Source organism: Lepidochelys kempii, chromosome 4, assembly GCF_965140265.1.
Source record: "Lepidochelys kempii isolate rLepKem1 chromosome 4, rLepKem1.hap2, whole genome shotgun sequence".
NCBI lineage: Eukaryota > Metazoa > Chordata > Testudines > Cheloniidae > Lepidochelys > Lepidochelys kempii.
In genome coordinates, this window is record NC_133259.1 from 69043720 (window position 1) to 69062604 (window position 18885).

General features: G+C 41.6%; 1 protein-coding gene across 18 annotated transcripts in view; it reads right to left on the reverse strand.

Annotated features, from left to right (window-relative positions):
- Nucleotides 1–5877: 5877 nt before the first annotated feature.
- NEK1 (NIMA related kinase 1) overlaps nucleotides 5878–18885 on the reverse strand; it is a 189364-nt gene continuing 176356 nt past the window's right edge. For all 18 annotated transcript variants that reach the window (XM_073341591.1, XM_073341586.1, XM_073341589.1 and 15 more), the window contains one exon: nucleotides 5878–17201. In XM_073341591.1, coding sequence (XP_073197692.1) covers nucleotides 17188–17201 — 14 coding nt within the window. In that variant the 3' untranslated portion in view covers nucleotides 5878–17187. The remainder of the gene's footprint in view (nucleotides 17202–18885) is intronic.

An 18885-nucleotide genomic window follows, 5' to 3' on the forward strand; every position in this document is an offset into this window, starting at 1 on the left:
ACAGCCAAAAAAAACCCATGGCAGCAAATATCAGACCTGGTCAACTGACTCAGGCTCCCAAGGTTTGCACTACAGGACTAAAATAGCTGGAGCTTGGACTTTGAGACATTTCCCTCTTGCTGAGTTTCAGAACCCTGGCTCCAGCCTGAGCCCAAATGTCTACAGTGCTATTTTCAGCCCTACAGTGTGAGCTCAAAGACTCACCACCAAAGGTCTTTTGTTTTGTTTTTTTCTGTCTGTGTAGACATGCCCTAAATACTGGAGAAAGTCAAACTGGTAATTCAGTTCATGGCATGTATCTTTTTCTGAGTCATTGTTGAACTTAACAACTCACCATGTTGTTGGGGAGGACTGTTCTGGGAAAAGATGCCAAAGATACATATTGATGCCCTAGGTATTTGGGGTGAAATTAAATATTCCATGACACTTTTTCAAGGATATGGGTGGTGTTAGACATAGTATCCCACGTAAATTTAAAATTGAGTAATTACACTGAATCTGACTGAATATTCTTGTACAGTTGAGTAATGTATTCTTTCCTGGTCTTAAAACAGCTATGCCGTATCATTGGTGCAGTTACGGTTACAGCATTGCTCTCAAATAGTGACTGCATTTTGTTGGTTGATGAAGTGAAAGTTTTGCATATATGAGGTGTCTTTAGAATATGGTATCATGATAAAAATGTGTAAAATTATAGGTATTGCCATACTGGATCAGATCCAAGGGGCATCTAGTCCAGTATCTTGTCTCCAACGGTGGCTAGCACCAGGCACTTCATAGGAAAGTGCAAGAAACCTTTCAATAGGCAGATGTGGGATAATCTGTCCTCTAGTTAGTAGTCAGAGATTAGCATAAACCCTGAAACATGGGGGTTTATATCCCTTTCCAAAATGATAACATAACTATGTATATAAAATTGACATCACAGCAGCATAACATAACTGTAGCATGTTAGTATTTAACATTGACACAGTGTCATGGGGATGGATGGCACTGCTCATAGATAAACTAAATACCGCTGTGGAGTCCCTGCCCCAACAAGTTTACTATCGAAGAGTAATGTATTCTTGGTATTTCCTGTTATTGTGTTCCTCCAGTACAGTTTTCAAGTTTATGCTGCCACCCTGTGGCTGGACAAAGAAATTAACACTATTGTTAGTGAACTACTGACGTTGATATTACAAAATTCCAAGCACAGCAGTAGGGACAATAGCTGCTTTACTTTCTTCACTCACCAACTTCAGACACCACAATATATACAGGTAGTTTATGATTCTGATGTTTCCAAAACATGATCTGCAAGCCAAGTAACTGCTGGAGAGTGCAGGGAGGGAATACAGATGTAGCCAAGTCTGAGGAGAGCATAAGAACTGTCATATTTAGGGCCCCACCAAATTCACAAACATGGAAAACACATAACGGACCGTGAAATCTGGTCTCTTGTGTGCTTTTACCCTACACTATACAAATTTCACAGGGGAGACCAGCATTTCTCAAATTGGGGGTCCTGACTCAAAAAGGAGTTGCCAGGCATTGCAGGTTCTTTTAGGGGGGTCGCGGTATTGCCACCTTTACTTCTACACTGCCTTCGGAGCTGAGTGCCCAGAGAGCAGTGGCTGTTGGCCAGGCACCCAGCTCTGCAGGCAACAGCGCAGAAGTAAGGTGGCAATACCATACCATGCCATCCTTACTTCTGCATTGCTGCTGGCAGTGACTCTGCCTTCAGAGCTAGGCTTCTAGCCAGCAGCCACACTGCCCAGCTCTGAAGGCAGGGCTGCTGCCAGCAGCAGCGCAAAAGTAAGGGCAGCAGTACTGCAACCCCCACCTACAGTAACCTTGTGACCACCCCAAAACTCCTTTTTGGGCCTACAATTATAACTCCATGAAATTTCAGATTTAAATAGGTGAAATCATGAAATTTACCATTTTTAAATTCCTATGACAGTGAAATTGACCAAGCTGAAGAGTCCCCGTCTTTTTAATCCCTGTTCAATACCCCTAATCATTTTATTGCCTTTCTCTGCACCTTTTCCAATTCCAATATACCCTTCTAGAGATGGGGCAACCAGATATGCACGCAGTATTCAAGAGATGGGCGTATCATGGATTTATATAAAGGCATTATGATATTTTCTGTCTTGTTCTCTATCCCTTTCAGCAGCTGAATATAAACCAAAAAGATAGGATGCAGCATACCCAGAGACTTGAGAAGTAGGAAGGTAATTTTGAAACTAATTCAGAACAGGTGATTGTAGGATGTGTGTGTCATTTGAATATGGTTTACATTAGGAACACATGTTTACAGCATCTTATTCCTTGGAGGAAAAACAACAAACGTTTATAGCTTATCTTATGGTATTTATATTATCATATCTAAGTGCATCACAGTTGTCAGTGTATAGAAATAATATTCCATACTACACATGGAATGTATTATCCCCATTTACAGATGGGGAACTGAGACACAAAGATTAAGCCTCAGATTTTAAAGCTATTTAGGTGTTACTGTGTTTAGCATCACAAAATCCAACTGATTTAGAAGCCCAAATCTCATTTAGGAGTGGGGATTTTGGTACTTAGGATTCTAAATTCCATCATCAAAACAGTTGTTATACCATTATATAAATGGGTAAACATTATGGCAAAGAGGTTGATTGAGCAATGTAAGCTAGCATAACAATGAGTGAATGATAGAGCAAGAAATGGACCCATTATCCACAAATTGAACTATTTTCAGGTTTATTGTACAGGAGAAGGTTGTATGTGCTTGCAATGCTGTCTAAACAGGTTACCAGCTCTGTGACGCAGACAGACCAGCTCAAATCAGAGCAACAGGGCAATTCACTTATGTATGTATATCAAACAAAAGCTAAAAGGTCATAATAAGTTCAAGCCAATTCACTTGTTAGAATAGAACAAAGGGGGGGGTGTTATCGAATTACAATTTACTTGGCAGGTGCCTGGTAATTACATTTGCTTAAATGCATGAAAGCTAGTGAAATGGTAATGTTATTGTCTACACCAATCTGTTTCCTGTGATTGCTATCTTGTACTTAATTAGATTTAAATTGAAATATGTCTTAGTGTTTAGATGTAAATGTACTTGATGTGTAACACTGCATGAAAACTAATGAATTGTTTCTGGCTATCACATTGTGTCTACATTATGTTTATCCATACAAGATTGGAGAGTTGGAAATTTAAATGAAGAAGGCTGCTGACTTCAAAGCAAGAGCCATTGTTTTATTCAATGGGGTTCACAGCCCCAGGCTGCATTTCCTAATCTTCATCAGCAAAGGAAGCACCCATGTGGGTCAAGAGGCTTGTCAGCTTTCCTTATGTGAGGCTGATGTATAAATACTGATTCAATGGAATGATTCTGCATCTCTGGACTGATGAATTCTGACAGGGTGGAATTCGGAGTGGTTGGACCGAGATTGCTAGATCCATTCTAGGTAACCCTGAGAGACTATTGGAAACCAGCAAATTACTGCCCCTCTGCCATCATATTGGATCTACAAACTTTGATTCATCTGTAATGTATTTTACCTGCTTTAACTTTTAAATAACTCATTTCTTTTTCTTAACTAATAAATCTTTAGTTTAGTTTAATAAAGGAATTGGCTTCCGCATTGTCTTTGGGGAGATCTGAAGTATACCTTGACCTGGGGTAAGTGACTGGCTCTCTTGGGCTGGGAGTAACCAAATGTGTGATGATTTCTTGTTTTAATAACCTTTCATAATTAAGTCCAGTTTGCCTGAATGGTAATATAGGCTGACATGTCTGGGGACTGACTGTGGCTGCATGGTAAGCTAGTATAACGATCCAGGTGCACACAGTTGTTGCTGGTTTGATTAAATCTATTTATAGAACATACCTCCATTTTGGGGACATCTAGCCTGTTTTCTGACAGTCTGACCTGAGACTGTCTCAGCTGTGACCCGTTCTGGACACCGTGACAGTATTAAATAAGTTTTAAGTTGCATGCTATTTTTGCACACGTGGGTGGTGGGTTAGGTGCATATTTTTCTGATACAAAATGCATCTTTGCTTTCCTTTCAGTGCTCAGCCCATGGCCCATCTTTGTGTTGCTTAAACACATGGTAGCAGTGGAGGTGGAGACTGGCACTTTTCAATACAATAGCAGGGGTGTAAGGTGACAAGCAGGACTGCAAGTAAGCGACTGCTTTTCCCTCCTGACCTATGGTGTGGTTCAGAATTATATAAGGTTGTACCTGATCACACAGCAAGGGTCTGTATCCATTGATTCCATGGGTACTGTTCCATGGGAACTACAGCTACTGCTATTTAGTGGCACACGTGAACACTTCTGCTGGAGTGTTGAATACCGTAGGCAGGACTTTAACTTCCTTTTCTGTGACCCAGCTGTTTAACAGAGACAAGCAAGTTTTAGTTTTTGTTAGCATTTTATTCCCATGAATGATCAACTATGCTACTTCTAAGAATATACTGGAAATGAACAACTGGCCTTTGACTTGGATCCCAGCCATAAGGGCATAGCTAGTTTAGCAGGAAATGACATCAATTTAATAGTTGGATTCATTTTAAATGCCTTGGAGGCACATTATTTAGTATGAGAGATGAGGGTGTTTAAAAGTGTCTGAGGAACAACTAAGTAGGATGCTTTGTGTCCTCTCTAATCACTAAATACTTTAGACACTTCTGCTGCTCCCTCAAATGCAGAACATTCCTCTGTGTTAGTCTTGACCTCTGACACTAACTGTCTGCTAACCAAAGAGCATTTATGAAGAAAGCCTGTGGCAACTATCTATACTGGTCCCAGTGTTTCAATTCCATCCTTAAAAAGACAAGAAAATGCATTTCTAACATGACAGTGGGGAAGGATCTAAAAGCAAGAATGGCTGTCTTGTTAAACATTTTCATGAGACGTGATTTAAGCTAATGTTTTAAGCCACAAATCACCTACAATTAAATAATCTAGTTTATAAAAATTATAGTAATTTTATTAAGGCTATTTCATTTACTAGATGTGTTTTTTGATTCTTGGAAATCGTGACTTAAATTCAATTCAGCAATTATGATTTAGTGGTCTTACCCCCATCCTTGTATGAATATTTTAGGTTCTGCTTTAATGACTTCGACAGTTAAGAGTAGTAGTATTTCCCCCTACTTTCCTCTTCCCTTGTTCATACATATTTGCATGATCTCCATGCAGCATCCCATAGTTCCATGATATATGGGGGCAGAAGAGCATTCTGTTTATATATGCTGTCCCTATCTTAGAGTTGCCCAATTCGGAAGAACTGCATCAAATACAGGATTGTGTTTATTGGCACCCAGATGGTGTAAGAGAAGTTAAAATGCATACCAGTAAGCTAAGCATTGCATGTTTCTAGAAGCATGTTTAATATAAGTCAAACTGAATAATGTAGTGGCTTATAACAGGTTTCTTGGCCACTGCAAAATGTGTTTTCTCTTCTGTTTTACAGCCTTAATGGAGTATATTTTAAAAAATTACAATGAAGTGTACCAAAGTACAGTATATTGCATGCTTAATTTAAAGCAAGTATTAGGAATACTTTAATTACAAAACTAACCAATGGCAAAGGGTATCATCTGAGCACAGTGACAGGAGCTTTAACAGCTCAATTCCAGTTAAAGTTCCTCTAAAACAGTGGTTCTTAACATGGGGTACATGCACCCCCTGGGGGTGCGAGATACCCTTTCTGGGGGTGCAAAACGTGCCAGATTTTTTTTAGAAGGTAAATCATCAAAAACACAAATTAAGCACAGGCACATAAGTACAACTACTTTGTTTCATCAAACTTATGTATTTATTAACATTATACTTTAACGATTACTGTAATATACAAACAAAAATATATCTAGGTTTAAAGAACTGACCTACTTCAATGATTTTTGATAAGGGGTGCGAGAATATATTTTGAGAACCAAAGGGGTGCAGGCTGCAGTAAAAGTTAAGAAACACTGCTCTAGAAGATTTTTAATATAGTGGATCATTTCTCTTGCAAAGAAACATGGAAAACACCCTTGCCAGAAGTTTGACAATGATCACAAATTTCCATCACCAGTGTCCAAGGTTTGTTTCTAAATTTTAGAAGGAAGGCAGTTGAGAACATGCATAAAGAGCAAACATACAATATTCAGGTAGAGTAAGGAGCAAGCCAGCCAAAAGGGGCATGAGAAGCTAGAACATGAATTATTGACAAATGGTGTTATCCACAACAGGAATACAAAACCTTGTCAAGAATACTGTAAACTTGATGTGTGGATTTTGTTTTCATTAACGGACTTCTAATCATAAAAGCTCTGTAACTCTGACTGGCTACTTTGAATCTGATCAGATTATCTGACAACATGTATCACTTGTATGTACATATGCGTGTATATTATATAGAATCTTGCCTTTCAAAGTACATTTTAAATTTTAATTCTAAATTATTAGAATACCACCTAGAGGCTCCAAACAAGATCAGGGGTCCCAATGTGCTGTGCTTAGATATAGTAAGAGACAGTGTCAAGGTTCCTCCCCCACTCTGAACTCTAGGGTACAGATGTGGGGACCTGCATGAAAACCTCCTAAGCTTACTTTTACCAGCTTAGGTTAAAACTTCCCCAAGGTACAAATTAATTTTATCCTTTGCCCTTGGAATATCCACTGCCACCACCAAACTCTAACTGGGTTTGCTGGGAAACGTAGTTTGGACACGTCTTTCCCCCCAAAATCCTCCCAACCCTTGCACCCCACTTCCTGGGAAAGGTTTGGTAAAAATCCTCACCAATTTGCATAGGTGACCACAGACACAAACCCTTGGATCTGAGAACAATGAAAAAGCATTCAGTTTTCTTACAAGAAGACTTTTAATAGAAATAGAAGTAAATAGAAATAAAGGAATCACCTCTGTAAAATCAGGATGGTACATACCTTACAGGGTAATTAGATTCAAAACATAGAGAATCCCTCTAGGCAAAACCTTAAGTTACAAAAAAGACACACAGACAGGAATAGTCATTCTATTCAGCACAGTTCTTTTCTCAGCCATTTAAAGAAATCATAATCTAACACATACCTAGCTAGATTACTTACTAAAACTTCTACGACTCCATTCCTGTTCTATCCCCGGCCAAAGCAGCATACCGACAGACACAGACCCTTTGTTTCTCTCCCTCCTCCCAGCTTCTGAAAGTATCTTGTCTCCTCATTGGTCATTTTGGTCAGGTGCCAGCGAGGTTACCTTTAGCTTCTTAACCCTTTACAGGTGAGAGGATTTTTCCTCTGGCCAGGAGGGATTTTAAAGGGGTTTACCCTTCCCTTTATATTTATGACAGACAGTCTCCACAAACTGAGCAGGAATGGAAAGTTTCTTACCTGATAATTTTCTTTCTGCTAGCAACACCTCCCACAATTCTGATACATATGGGCTATTCCTTTCCTGTCCGCAGTTTCTGGAGGTGACTCAAAGTTGCAGCACAGCCTATGCTATCTATGACCCCTTCTGCTGCTTGCTGCCAGATGATGCATTCCAAAGCAGTGAAAAAAAGAAAACTTAGAAAATTATTAGCAACAATAATACTAACTACGTACAGTAGGCCACTGCCTATGTGATACAAATAAAATGCTGCCCCTTGGCTGTGAAGCCATTCAGGATGGGTACAATTGTGAGAGATGCTCCTAGCAGAAAGGAAATTAGCTGGTAAGAAATTTTTCATTCTGCAGCCCAGTGTCTCTCCCACAATTCTGGTGCATATGGGAAGTAGCGAGCAGTGAACAAGTGTAGGGAGGGATAAAAAAGTGAACATAAGATCTGGAAAAAATGAACAGTAAGGTGGCAAAATCTGTAGACAATACAAAATTACTCAAGATAGTTAAGTCAAAAACTGACTGTAAAGAGTCACGAAGGGATCTCACTAAACTGGGTGACTGGTTGACAAAATGGCAGAGGAAGATCAATGTTCGTAAGTATAAAGTAAAGCACATTGAAAAGAAGATTCCCAAATATACGTACAAAATGATGGGGTCTAAATTAGCTGTTATCACTCAAGATAGGGATCTTGGTGTCATCATGGATAGTTCTCTGAAAACATTTGCTCAATGTGTAATGGCAGTCAACAAAAACTAACGTTAGGAACCATTAGGAAAGGGATAGATAATAAGACAGAAAATATCTTTACACCACTATATAAATCCATGGTACACCCACACTTTGAATACTATGTTCAGTTTTGGTCACTATCTCGAAAATATTTATTAGAATTGGAAAAGGTACAGACAATGTCAACAAAAATTGGGGGTATGGAACACCTTCCATATGAAGAGAGATCGAAAATGAATAGTCCCATTCTTTTTAAAGAGAGTCAACTAAGGATGGGTATGATAGAGGTCTATAAAATCATGAATGGTATGGGAAAAGTATATAGGGAAATGTTATTTACCTCTTCACATAACACAAGAACTAGGGGCCACTTGATTAAGTTAACAGGCAGCAGATTTAAAACAAACATAAGGAAGTACTTCTTCACACCATGCACCGTCAACTTGTGGAACTCATTGCCAGGGGGTGTTGTGAAGGCCAAAAGTATAACTGGGGTCAAAAAATAATTAGATAAGTTCATGGAGGATAGGTCCATCAGTGGTTCTTAGCCAAGATGGTCAGGTATACAACCCCTTGTTCTAGATGTTCCTAAACCTCCACTTGCCAGAAGCTGGGAATGGACAACAGAGGATGGATCACTTGAAATTGTCCTGTCTTGTTCATTTCCTCTGACAAATCTGGCACTGGCCACTGTCAGAAGACAGGATACTAGATTAGATGGACCACTGGAATGTTCCCGTACAGCCGTTCTTATTTTCTTAAGATATCAGGAAGGCACAAACACCCCTTTTGAACTGCTGCAGTGGCAAAAAGTTATATTACCACCTGCAGCACCTTCCTAGCAAGGAGGCCTTGGTGGAAACAAGTCTTAAAAGGTATGACAGCAGTGTTAGCCAAATGACCATGCAGCTGCTCTGCAGATTTCTGCAGTGAAAGCGCACACTCTTTTGGCCCATGAGATTGCCAGGGATCATGCACCTTGATTCCTTCTTGAATAGGTGCACTGGATGGCTTGTATGCCTCAAAAGTGCATAGTCTGTTTCATCTAGAAAGGGATAGCTTGGACACTAAGCCCTTAGCACTTCAAGATGAAAAAAAATGAATAGGAAGCCCAATCTCTTTTTGAATTCTGTATGCTTGTTATAAGTTTTTAGTGCTCTTCTGACATCTAGAGTGTGCCACTGCTTCTTGGTTGGAAGCTCTGGTGCTGGACAGAATGAAGGCAGTCAGAAGCTCAAGGGGATGGTTGGTTAAGGCTTTCAACTCAGTAGTAGGTCCCACTTAGGGAAGATCTGTCCGACCGCTGGACTGGCAAGTCTGATTGCTCTGAGAAATCTGGATACCTGAGCATTCTGACAAGGATCCTGCAAATAGTACACTTCTGAGGGCGGATACTGGGCATGCTACAGTGCTGGGCTGAAGGCCCTTATCCGCACCTTCCTGAAGGAAGTCTGGAGTGGCCAGAATCCCAGGAGCCCTTGAATCTGTGATGCATGCTTTGCACAACAAACTGAACTTGGTCCCCATGGAGGAGTAGGTTTTTTGCATGGAAATTCTCCTGGATGAGAGCAGAGTCCTGATCACATTGAAAGATAGGCCACATGTAGCTAGTGCTTCCCTGTCAGTATCCAGGCTGTTACTTGAAGACTATCTGCATCTGACTGAGGAATAGGCCTTGGGAAAATGATGTCTGGTCTTGTCAGAAATTGCAATTGTGGTTCCAGATTCAGTTTTATCAGATCAGAAAACCATTCTCTCCTTGGTTGGTATGGAATTACCACGGTCACCCTTGCTTCTTCTCACATTATCTTTTGGACCATCTTTTCTAGGAAAGGGAAGGATGGGGATGCATAAAGCAGGACTTTTGGTTATCTGTGCAATAGAGCATCTGTCCTTATGGACTTGGGGTCTGCTTCCCAGATGAAGAATTTTGACTGTTTTTCATTCTTGTGATTGGCGAAGAGGTCGACTGAGGGGAGACCGAATGTCTGTAAGACCAGAATGAAGACTTCCTGGTTCAGGCATAATTTTGAATAGTTGACTTTGCATCTGCAGAGCCAGCCTGCCATTTGGATCAGCTCTCTTTTCACATGTATTGCTTTTAGGGAAGTGGGAGTCTTGTCTGCCCATTCCATTGTCTCCATCACTTCTGCATGCAGAGCTACCCTCCTTGTATCCACTTTTTGGTTGTTTAAGTATGCAATGAAGGGGCCATGCTGTCTGGCTGGACCAAGATGTAGTTGCCTTCTAGGGAGCTCTGGAATCTCAGTAGTGATAGTTTGATAATTGTGAGCTCCAAGAGCTTGATGCTGTGGTTCTTGCCCTGGAGCTCCAGCTACCTTACATCATTCCAAGTCCCAAGAAGGGCTCACCCTTCCTTCAGACTGTTGTCTGTTGTGAGAACTTGCAGGACTAGAAGTCATATCAGAAGACCCCTGCTGACATTCTCTGGGACCGTCCATCATCTTGGGGAATTCAGCACATAGTTGGGAACCAGTACCTGGTCTTGCATTTGCTCCAGGGAATGGTCCCATACTCTCAGAATAGAGGCCGAAGACACCTGATATGCAACCTCTCCCATGTGCATCCCTCCTGATTTCGCTAGGATCTTGCTGATGAGCAGAATCGGAGGGAATGCATACATCAAGCTTCCTGCCCACAATAGGAGGAAGGCATTGGAGAGGGAGCCCTTGCCCAGACCCTGTCTGGAGCAGAACCTGTGGCACTTCCTGTTCTGCATGGTGGCGAACAAATCCACTTGTGGAATTCCCTACCTCTGGAAGATCGTGACCGCCACCTCCGGGTGGCACGCCCACTCGTGGTGAGAGAAGTCCCTGCTTCGGTGATCTGCTAGCGTATTCCTGGCATCCAGAAGGTGACCCGCTTCTGGATGGATTCCGTGTCCGATGCAGAAGTCCCAGAGACAGAGTGCTTCTTGGCAGAGGGCCAAGGATCATGCTCTGCCTGTTGTGTTCAACATCCGATGAAGTGAGCTGTAGCTTACGAAAGCTTATGCTCAAATAAATTGGTTAGTCTCTAAGGTGCCACAAGTACTCCTTTTCTTTTTATAAAGGTATTTGTGACCCTTGAATGGCACAAAGTACTTGCACTCTGCCTTCTTGGAGACCAGAGGCAAGGAGGAGGGGGTTTTCCAGAGAAGGCACTTGTAATTTTTGCGACCCCCTCACATAGGGGCAAAGCTACCCTGGCCGGGGCTACGGGGCAGAGAACATCAAAGAGGGAGTCCGCCTGGAAGCCCAGCTTGGCGACAACCCTCTAACACTCCTGATGTGCCTTAGCATCATCCTGGGGAACCAGTGGAAGGACCCCCACTACACCCACATCTGGCAACAACGAGGAGAAAGCCAGTACCAAGAGGTTCTCCACAAGCAGAGGTGGTCCGGCGGCTTGCTCGCCCACTTCCTCCTGTGCCTGTAGGGTGCCTGCAGCCAAGGTCTCTTGAACTGGAAAGGGGGTGGGAGAGGGAGGTAGTCAGTCTCTCTGAAGCTCCGGATACCAAGCAGGAGGCCTGGGAGGGCTGAGTGAATCCCCATGGGTTCCATGGATACCACTGTGCCGGCCACGGAGCCTGAGACCATGGGGCCGGCTGCGGTGCCATCGACGTAGGTATTGGAGCTTGTCCTGCAGCTAGGGAACCTCACTCCGAACGTGAGCTAGATCCCGAGGGGTCGCTCCCCTACAACCAAGACCAAGCTGAGTGGTGGCTTTGCTCCGATCGGTACCAGCCGCTCCTCCCCAAGTTGGATCTGGCTGACCTCAACAAGCGCATGGATCAGGGTGTCGGTGACCAGCAGATCCACGACAGCTCCCAGCCGGTGATCTACGCCTCACACTTAACAAGCGATACCAGGATGTGGAGCAGGACTGGGAACCAGAGTGGGTTTGGCATCATGAAATTGCAGCCACATGCAGTGATGCCACCCTGGGGGATTGGCGACAGTCCAGGGAACAGTACCGTTGTCCCTCGACCTGTCCCTGGAGCAGTATCGGTGCTGCGGAGATTCTGGTGCCAACTCCAAAACTCCTGCTGGGGGGGGGCATGTGCCTCCAGAGGTCTGCACCTGGTTACTGGCAAGCTGCACCTCGAGACTCTCTGCCCTTGTCCGAGGTCCAGAGACTGGATGGGGATCTTTGCCATATATGTGGAGACTGTGGTGGTCCAAACGCAGGTTTACACCAGGACCCTGCAGGGGCCAGAGTGGGTGTCACCGGGAGGGACATAATCTCTTGCGCCGCTTTCAGGGCCTCCGGGGTGGACGGCACCCAGAGCTGACAAGGACCTCCGTCACTATCCAGGGTAGCCGGCGGTGAGTGGACTGGGCTACACTGCTCAACCTGAGCTGGGGCCCGAGATCCCGAAGGGGGTGAAGAGGGGCCCCAGACAGGGCCTTGGTCCACCTCAGACTTGTCTTTTCCCTTGCGGGAAACTGGAGACCTTCCTCACCCCGTCTTCCTAGGCTTCTTGGCTGGAGCCATGGAAGGGGACCAGTGCTGCGCAGACGGTATCAGTGGGGCGCTGCGCACAGAGGTCATGGTGCTCGGCGCCAAATCAGAGCGCCGCTCTGGCATCAGGGTAAGGACAGACTCCATAAGGAACGCTTTCAAGTGAATGTCATGCTCCTTCTTTGTCCTGGGCTTGAAGGACTTGCAGATTCTTCACTTATTCCTAATGTGACCTTTGCCCAAGCACTGTAAACAACTGTTATGTGGATCACTAATGGGCATGGGCCTTTTACAGCGATCACAGGGCTTAAAGCCTGGTGACCGGGGCATGCCCTATCCCAAGGTGAAGTCCCTAACTAACTAAGTCTCTAACAAATAGGGAAACTAAAACTAGGGGAACTATATACAATAATATACAAGAGGTAAATAGGTTTGAGTGAATGAGAAGCAACAGCGCTAGCTGAAGCAGCAACAGTTCCATGCACCGTCACTGGTAGCAAGAAGGAACTGAGGGCGGAGGAGGCCGGCGGCACCCTATATGCCGTGGCATATGTGCGCCACTCCATGGGGTGCCAGAGCCGGTCCCCTACATATACTGCTGAGGGGAAAACATCTGGCACCGGTGCATGTTGCGAGCACACACGCCACAGTTGAATGGACATGAGCTATCACTCAAAGAAGAACAATTGTGCCATACCTGTATGGAAAACAACATTTTTACTAAGAGGTTAAGTATAAATGTTCTATATCTACATCTCATTTCACTGTGTTAGCTACATACATGGTTCCTGAAGAGGTGATTGCATAGACAACTGGAGAACTTGCTTTGGATGGATCAGAATGAGGCAGAGATCATTCAAGGGAAACCACATAAAAATCTTCCATTCTGAATCCCCAGTCCAAGAACATAAGGATGCTTTTGCAGAGGGATAAAGGTCAAGTCTGTAGCTCTTAATATAAAAAAGGTATCAAAGGATAACCAGGTGGCAACTTCACAGATGTCTGAAATTTTCTTGAATTAAATCAGTTGGGATTAAGTCTAGTGTGGAGGTGGGGAGGAATCTCTCTCCAGCCTCTCTGGCTTGAATTTTACATTATCCAAAACCAATGGTTCCTTTTCCTTGATGGAGGAGTGAGAGCTTTGTAAGGGATTAAGATCTAGGCATGTTTGGTGGGGATTTTTTTTTTTTTTATTTTTTTACTTTTGTGGGGGTAGAGGGTTGGTCATTTGGGGAAAAAGTGTTGTCATACCCACTTTGGGTCATTAGCTATTATTGTCTAATATCTTTTGAATCTTAATCCATGTAAGGAGTCCTGAACCCTCATCAATTAAAACATAATTGGAGAGCAAGTGCAAGGGAATATCCCTAAGAGACCCACATCTTCCCCTCTGAAGAAAGGGAGGCAGAAAGACGCCAGATTTCTTCCTGACTGATTATTACACAACTGGGATGCGACCCTGGGGCTTTTTTCCCTTTCAAGGTGTGGGCAAGTTTTTTTTATTTACTCCTGAAATGCCTTTTTTGCAGAGGACAATCCGGTTTACTGAGTCCTGAGAGCTGATTCAAGAAGAGGACAAACCCATCCTGGTGGAGGCATCTCTGATGGAATCTGTTGATGTGGCAGGGACCAGAGGCTCTGACAATATGTCCTGAATCAGAACGCCTTTGCCTGGCAGATTGATTGTCCCCATGCTGGAAGCGGTCGTGGAGAAATATCTATCTTTTTGCAGCTCTTAAGTCTCTTTGCATACCAAGCACCTCCTAGTTTTCAGCTTGCTCAGTTTGGTCTGATGGGGGGAAGGAGTGAAGAAATCGAGAAAAGAAGCTCAAAACTCAATTTGCAGTAAACAGGAATTTCAAATGCACAGGGCTTAAGGATCAGACCCACAGTGGGCCAATTTTTAGTATTTAGTTTTTTTCTACAATAGAAAGTCATTGCAAAATTAGATTCTCAACAAGTGATCTCTTTCCTTAAATAATTTTAAGGCCCAGTTAGCTCTGAGCCTAAAGAGCATTTCTTTAAATAAACTGCCATAACTTACACTCAAGATACTACACACGTTATGGACAACCTCCTCTTATAATTGGCTGGGGTTTTGTGTTAATTCCCAACCAAGTATTTAAACAATTGACATAAAAAAATAATTCTCCTACATAGATTGAAATCTGCAAACATTTGTCTTGATCCTCTTATAGTGTACATTTAGACAGATTAATATTTTTTAAAATGTGGAGAGATTAATTTTTCCACACTCGAATAATATTCTTATTTACTATTTCATGCAGCCTTAAATTAGCTCGAGGGATTTAGGAGAACTCAGAATTGATTGGAAGGCCTTAAGATTATTCTCTTTTTTAAATGTGAAAAATATGCATGGATTCTGCATAAACAGTTAACTGGCAAAAGTACTCCCATCATCTTAAAAGCTTGTAGTCCACTCAGTATGGCCAAACTTACTTCCTACTCTTATAGGAAGCAAGCCGTGCCTAGCGTAGGTAATGTGTTAGAAGTAACGCACATTTAAGTGAAATCCTGGTCCCAATGAAGTCAATAGCAAAATTTCCATTGACATCACTGGGCTTGGATTTCATCTCAGGAATTTTGTGGAAGTTTAAGATTTTAGAACAAAAGCATCCAACACCTAGTTTGATGTATATTTGTGGTCTGAATGGCATATTCAGATCCTGCAGAATCTGGGATTTTTTTTTGTTTCTAAACAATTACAAAGATAACATTGAAAATATGAACTAAAACCAGTGTCAAAGGGTGCATCTGAGTCTGTAGACAGCTTGAAACAAAGAATTTTAAAAGGTGTGATCTCCCCATTCCCAATTAATTTTTTTGTATAGTTATCTCTATAGACACTTGAAATGTCAGGCTTAACTACTTTACTACTGATAATTTTAGTGGATAAAATGGGGAAAGAGGAAGAGAATAAAGCCTGGAGGGAAGAACAGAGTTGTTGCAGAAAATGAAATGCAGACATGTAGTAAAGACAAAGAGAAATAGAGAAAAGATGGGGAAAGAAGAGAAACACAAGATAGGAAGAGGATGGGTCGTAAAGGTGAAGTTAATTTTTCTACTGAATGAGACAATACTAAGGTACTCAATAAATAACAACTGAAAGTTTAGGTAATACATCATTGCCATTTACCTCTGATCTTTGTACAATCTCCCACTGACATCAGTGGGAATCTCACTGTGGATTCCTAAATTGATAATCCAGCCAAGAGAACAAAGGATTTTGACCCTCTTCCTCCAATTAATTTTACACTCTGGTTCTAAAACATGTAAAGAAAAACAATTCCACAGAAGCAAAAAGAATTTAACATTGTTTTGCCCCCCTGCAATGGGCAAGAGAGGAATTTTTAATAGTAATACCATAAAAATAAAGAGTTATACAAAAATCAAGTATTTATTTATGAAGATTAGAAATAATGTACATATTAACTTTCACTTAGTGCTAAAATAATTTAATTTTTAAATTTTTCCACCTGAGCTTGTTATTACTCAGGGGTTGGAAATCCATCTCTCTCCAATAGGGTAACTGAAAATTATAAGTTTCATTTGATCTGTAATACCTGACCTGTTATACACACAGACTAGTAACACTTTCTAGCCATTGTCTCTGGGGAAAAAAAACACACCGTATTTTGCCAATATGGTGCTCTCTCTGACAGTGGAGCAGAGTTCGGGGAAAATCTAGGTATATATTGTCCAGGGAGATCACACAACAAATCATCAGTGTCAAAATGACAATAATAACAGTACTTAAGGTTATTCCATTTTGTTTGCGTGTGTGTGGCAGGAGTGGGGGGGGGGGGAGAGCAGCCTTAACTTTTGCACAGTTTTATAGTTAGAGAAGATAGCAAAATTCAAAATATGAATGTGTCTGCTAGAAAGATTATGGTACAAACTCTCCAGTTACAAAGGAATTCCATTATCCCTTTGAAAAAAAATTAACTTTTTCAATGATGTGTTAAAGACCAGTTTGCCTTAATTTGCAAAAACTATTAAGATAGTTCAGGTGACACTGGTTAAAAAGTGACAAATGGAAACTTCAACATGCTACCAGTTTTATTCTAAAAATGTGAAATATTCAAACTTGGGCCACTGACACAATGTGATTATTTAAATACAGTCTAACTGGTCAACTGAAAATGAAATACAATCTTTAGTAGGGATAAATAGAATTATTTTTAGTGTGTAAGTGAAGAGCTAGAAGCAGGTATTTTCAAAACACGGTAATCCTTTTAACTGCTTACACCTAACAGCCAACAATTAATATGGCAAGGCCTCTAATACATGATAAATCTATCTTGATTTAAAAAAACAAAAACCATCTTCTGGGCCATCCTCCGTATACTTTGGTTGAAATTTTTAAGATAAAGTGTAATTTCTGCAGCAGGTAACTTTAAAAATGAGGAAACATAAAAGGAAATACATAAACATCTCATCTGAAATATAGGTATGTTTTTCCATCTTCATCATGCAATCAGCATGCTTTTCTTAGGTCTCCCACTTTCTTGCTCCTTATTCAGTTATTATTACATTTTCCACTGTAACTCGCAATTCTGCTGTACAGAATCCAGACACCTACATATCGCATTTCCTGAGGCAGGTTTATTCATCATTATCTGTAGAGAGGGGGAAAAAAGACAAATTTAGCAGATTCAGTAAAACTTAATAAGATAAATAGTTAAGTAAGCAACCATATATGATAAAAATTCTATTACAAAATAAGACTGAAATGAACAACTTTAAAAAAATTGTTAACAGACTTCAAAACAGCACTATGCATACAAGCCTGTAAAGCAAAGAATAGCATTACATCTTTACTGGACTAATAAACTTCTTAAGATTGCTGCACTCTATATGGCCTGCTCAACTTAAATCATATACAACAAAGCTGTTATCACAATGAAATCCTTTCACTACTAAGAAAGAGAGAGATTACTCGGCCTATGTAGTAACTGGAGTTTTTCAAAATGGATGTCCATATGGGTGTTGCACTTCAAATGCACGCATGCCCTTGTGCCTTTGATCGGAGATTTTTGGTAATAGTGCCCATTCAGCCAATACATGTGCCCCCACATGGAGGATATAAAGCATTGTGTGGGCAAACTGGTCTCAGTTCCTTCTCTATCGTAAAGCTCCACAAGGGGAAGGAGGAGGGGTAGTGGAGCACATTAGGTAGACATCTCGAAAAACTCTAGTTACTGCACGAGGTAAGTAATCGCTCCTTCTTTGATTACATCCTTAGGGGTGCTCCACTTCAGGTGACTCCAGTACAGTACCTCCCTAAGGAGGAGGGAGCTTTGGGGCAGAGTTCAGTACTGAAGAGACAACTGCATTGCCTCCTGCAACATCTGATCTAGCAGCATTAACCAAAACCATAATGGTTGGAGAAAGTAGGTGCACATGTCCAGGTTTCAACCCTGCAGATTTCAGCAACTTGAACATATTTGAGAAGCTACAGATGTAGACTGTCATCTTGTAGAATGAGCTATCACTCTCGGGGAAGGCTGATCAGCAGCCAACTCATTCCAGGCAATATAATATAACCAGAGATCCATCTTGAGAGTCTCTGCATAGAGACTGGGGATCACTGAAATCTGTTTGCAATTGACACAAAAAAGCCTAGAAGATTTTTCTAAAGGGTCTGGTTCTATCCAGGTAAAAGAATAACAGCCTCCTCACATTTACGGTATGGAAAGAAGTTTCTTATCTAGTCTGATGTGGCTTTGGGAAAGTAACTGGAAGGTGAATCGTCTGATTAATATGAAATTCAGAAAAAACCTTTGATAAAATGTGTTTGGATGGGGTCAAAGTAACACCTTTTTGTAGAGAACACTGAATAGAGGGTCTTCCATTAGAGCCCCCAGTTCCCTGACCCTAAGGGCAGAGATGATGGCCACCAAGAAGGCAGTCTTCACAGATAGATGTAAGAAGGAGCACATAGCTAGTAACTTGAAAGGATGTTTCATGAGGCAATTAAGAACAAGGATCTCTGGTTGGTGGGATGAGATTCACTCGACCTCTCAGAAATCTCACTATGATAGAATGGATGAAGATCAAAAAACCTTCTAATGGAGAGTGAAAAGCTGGAATTGCTTCTAAGTGAACCCTGACAAAACTCAAAAAAAATCCCAATCTTATCAATTCTAACAAGTAATCCAAGACTCTGGAAAGAGAAGAATGAGCAGGTGAAAGCTTTCACCTATTACACCAAAGATATGTCCATTTCTGGAGATAATTATGTCTTATAGATTCTTTTCTACTATTCATTAATACCTGTTGCACTTCTAAGGAACAGGAAAT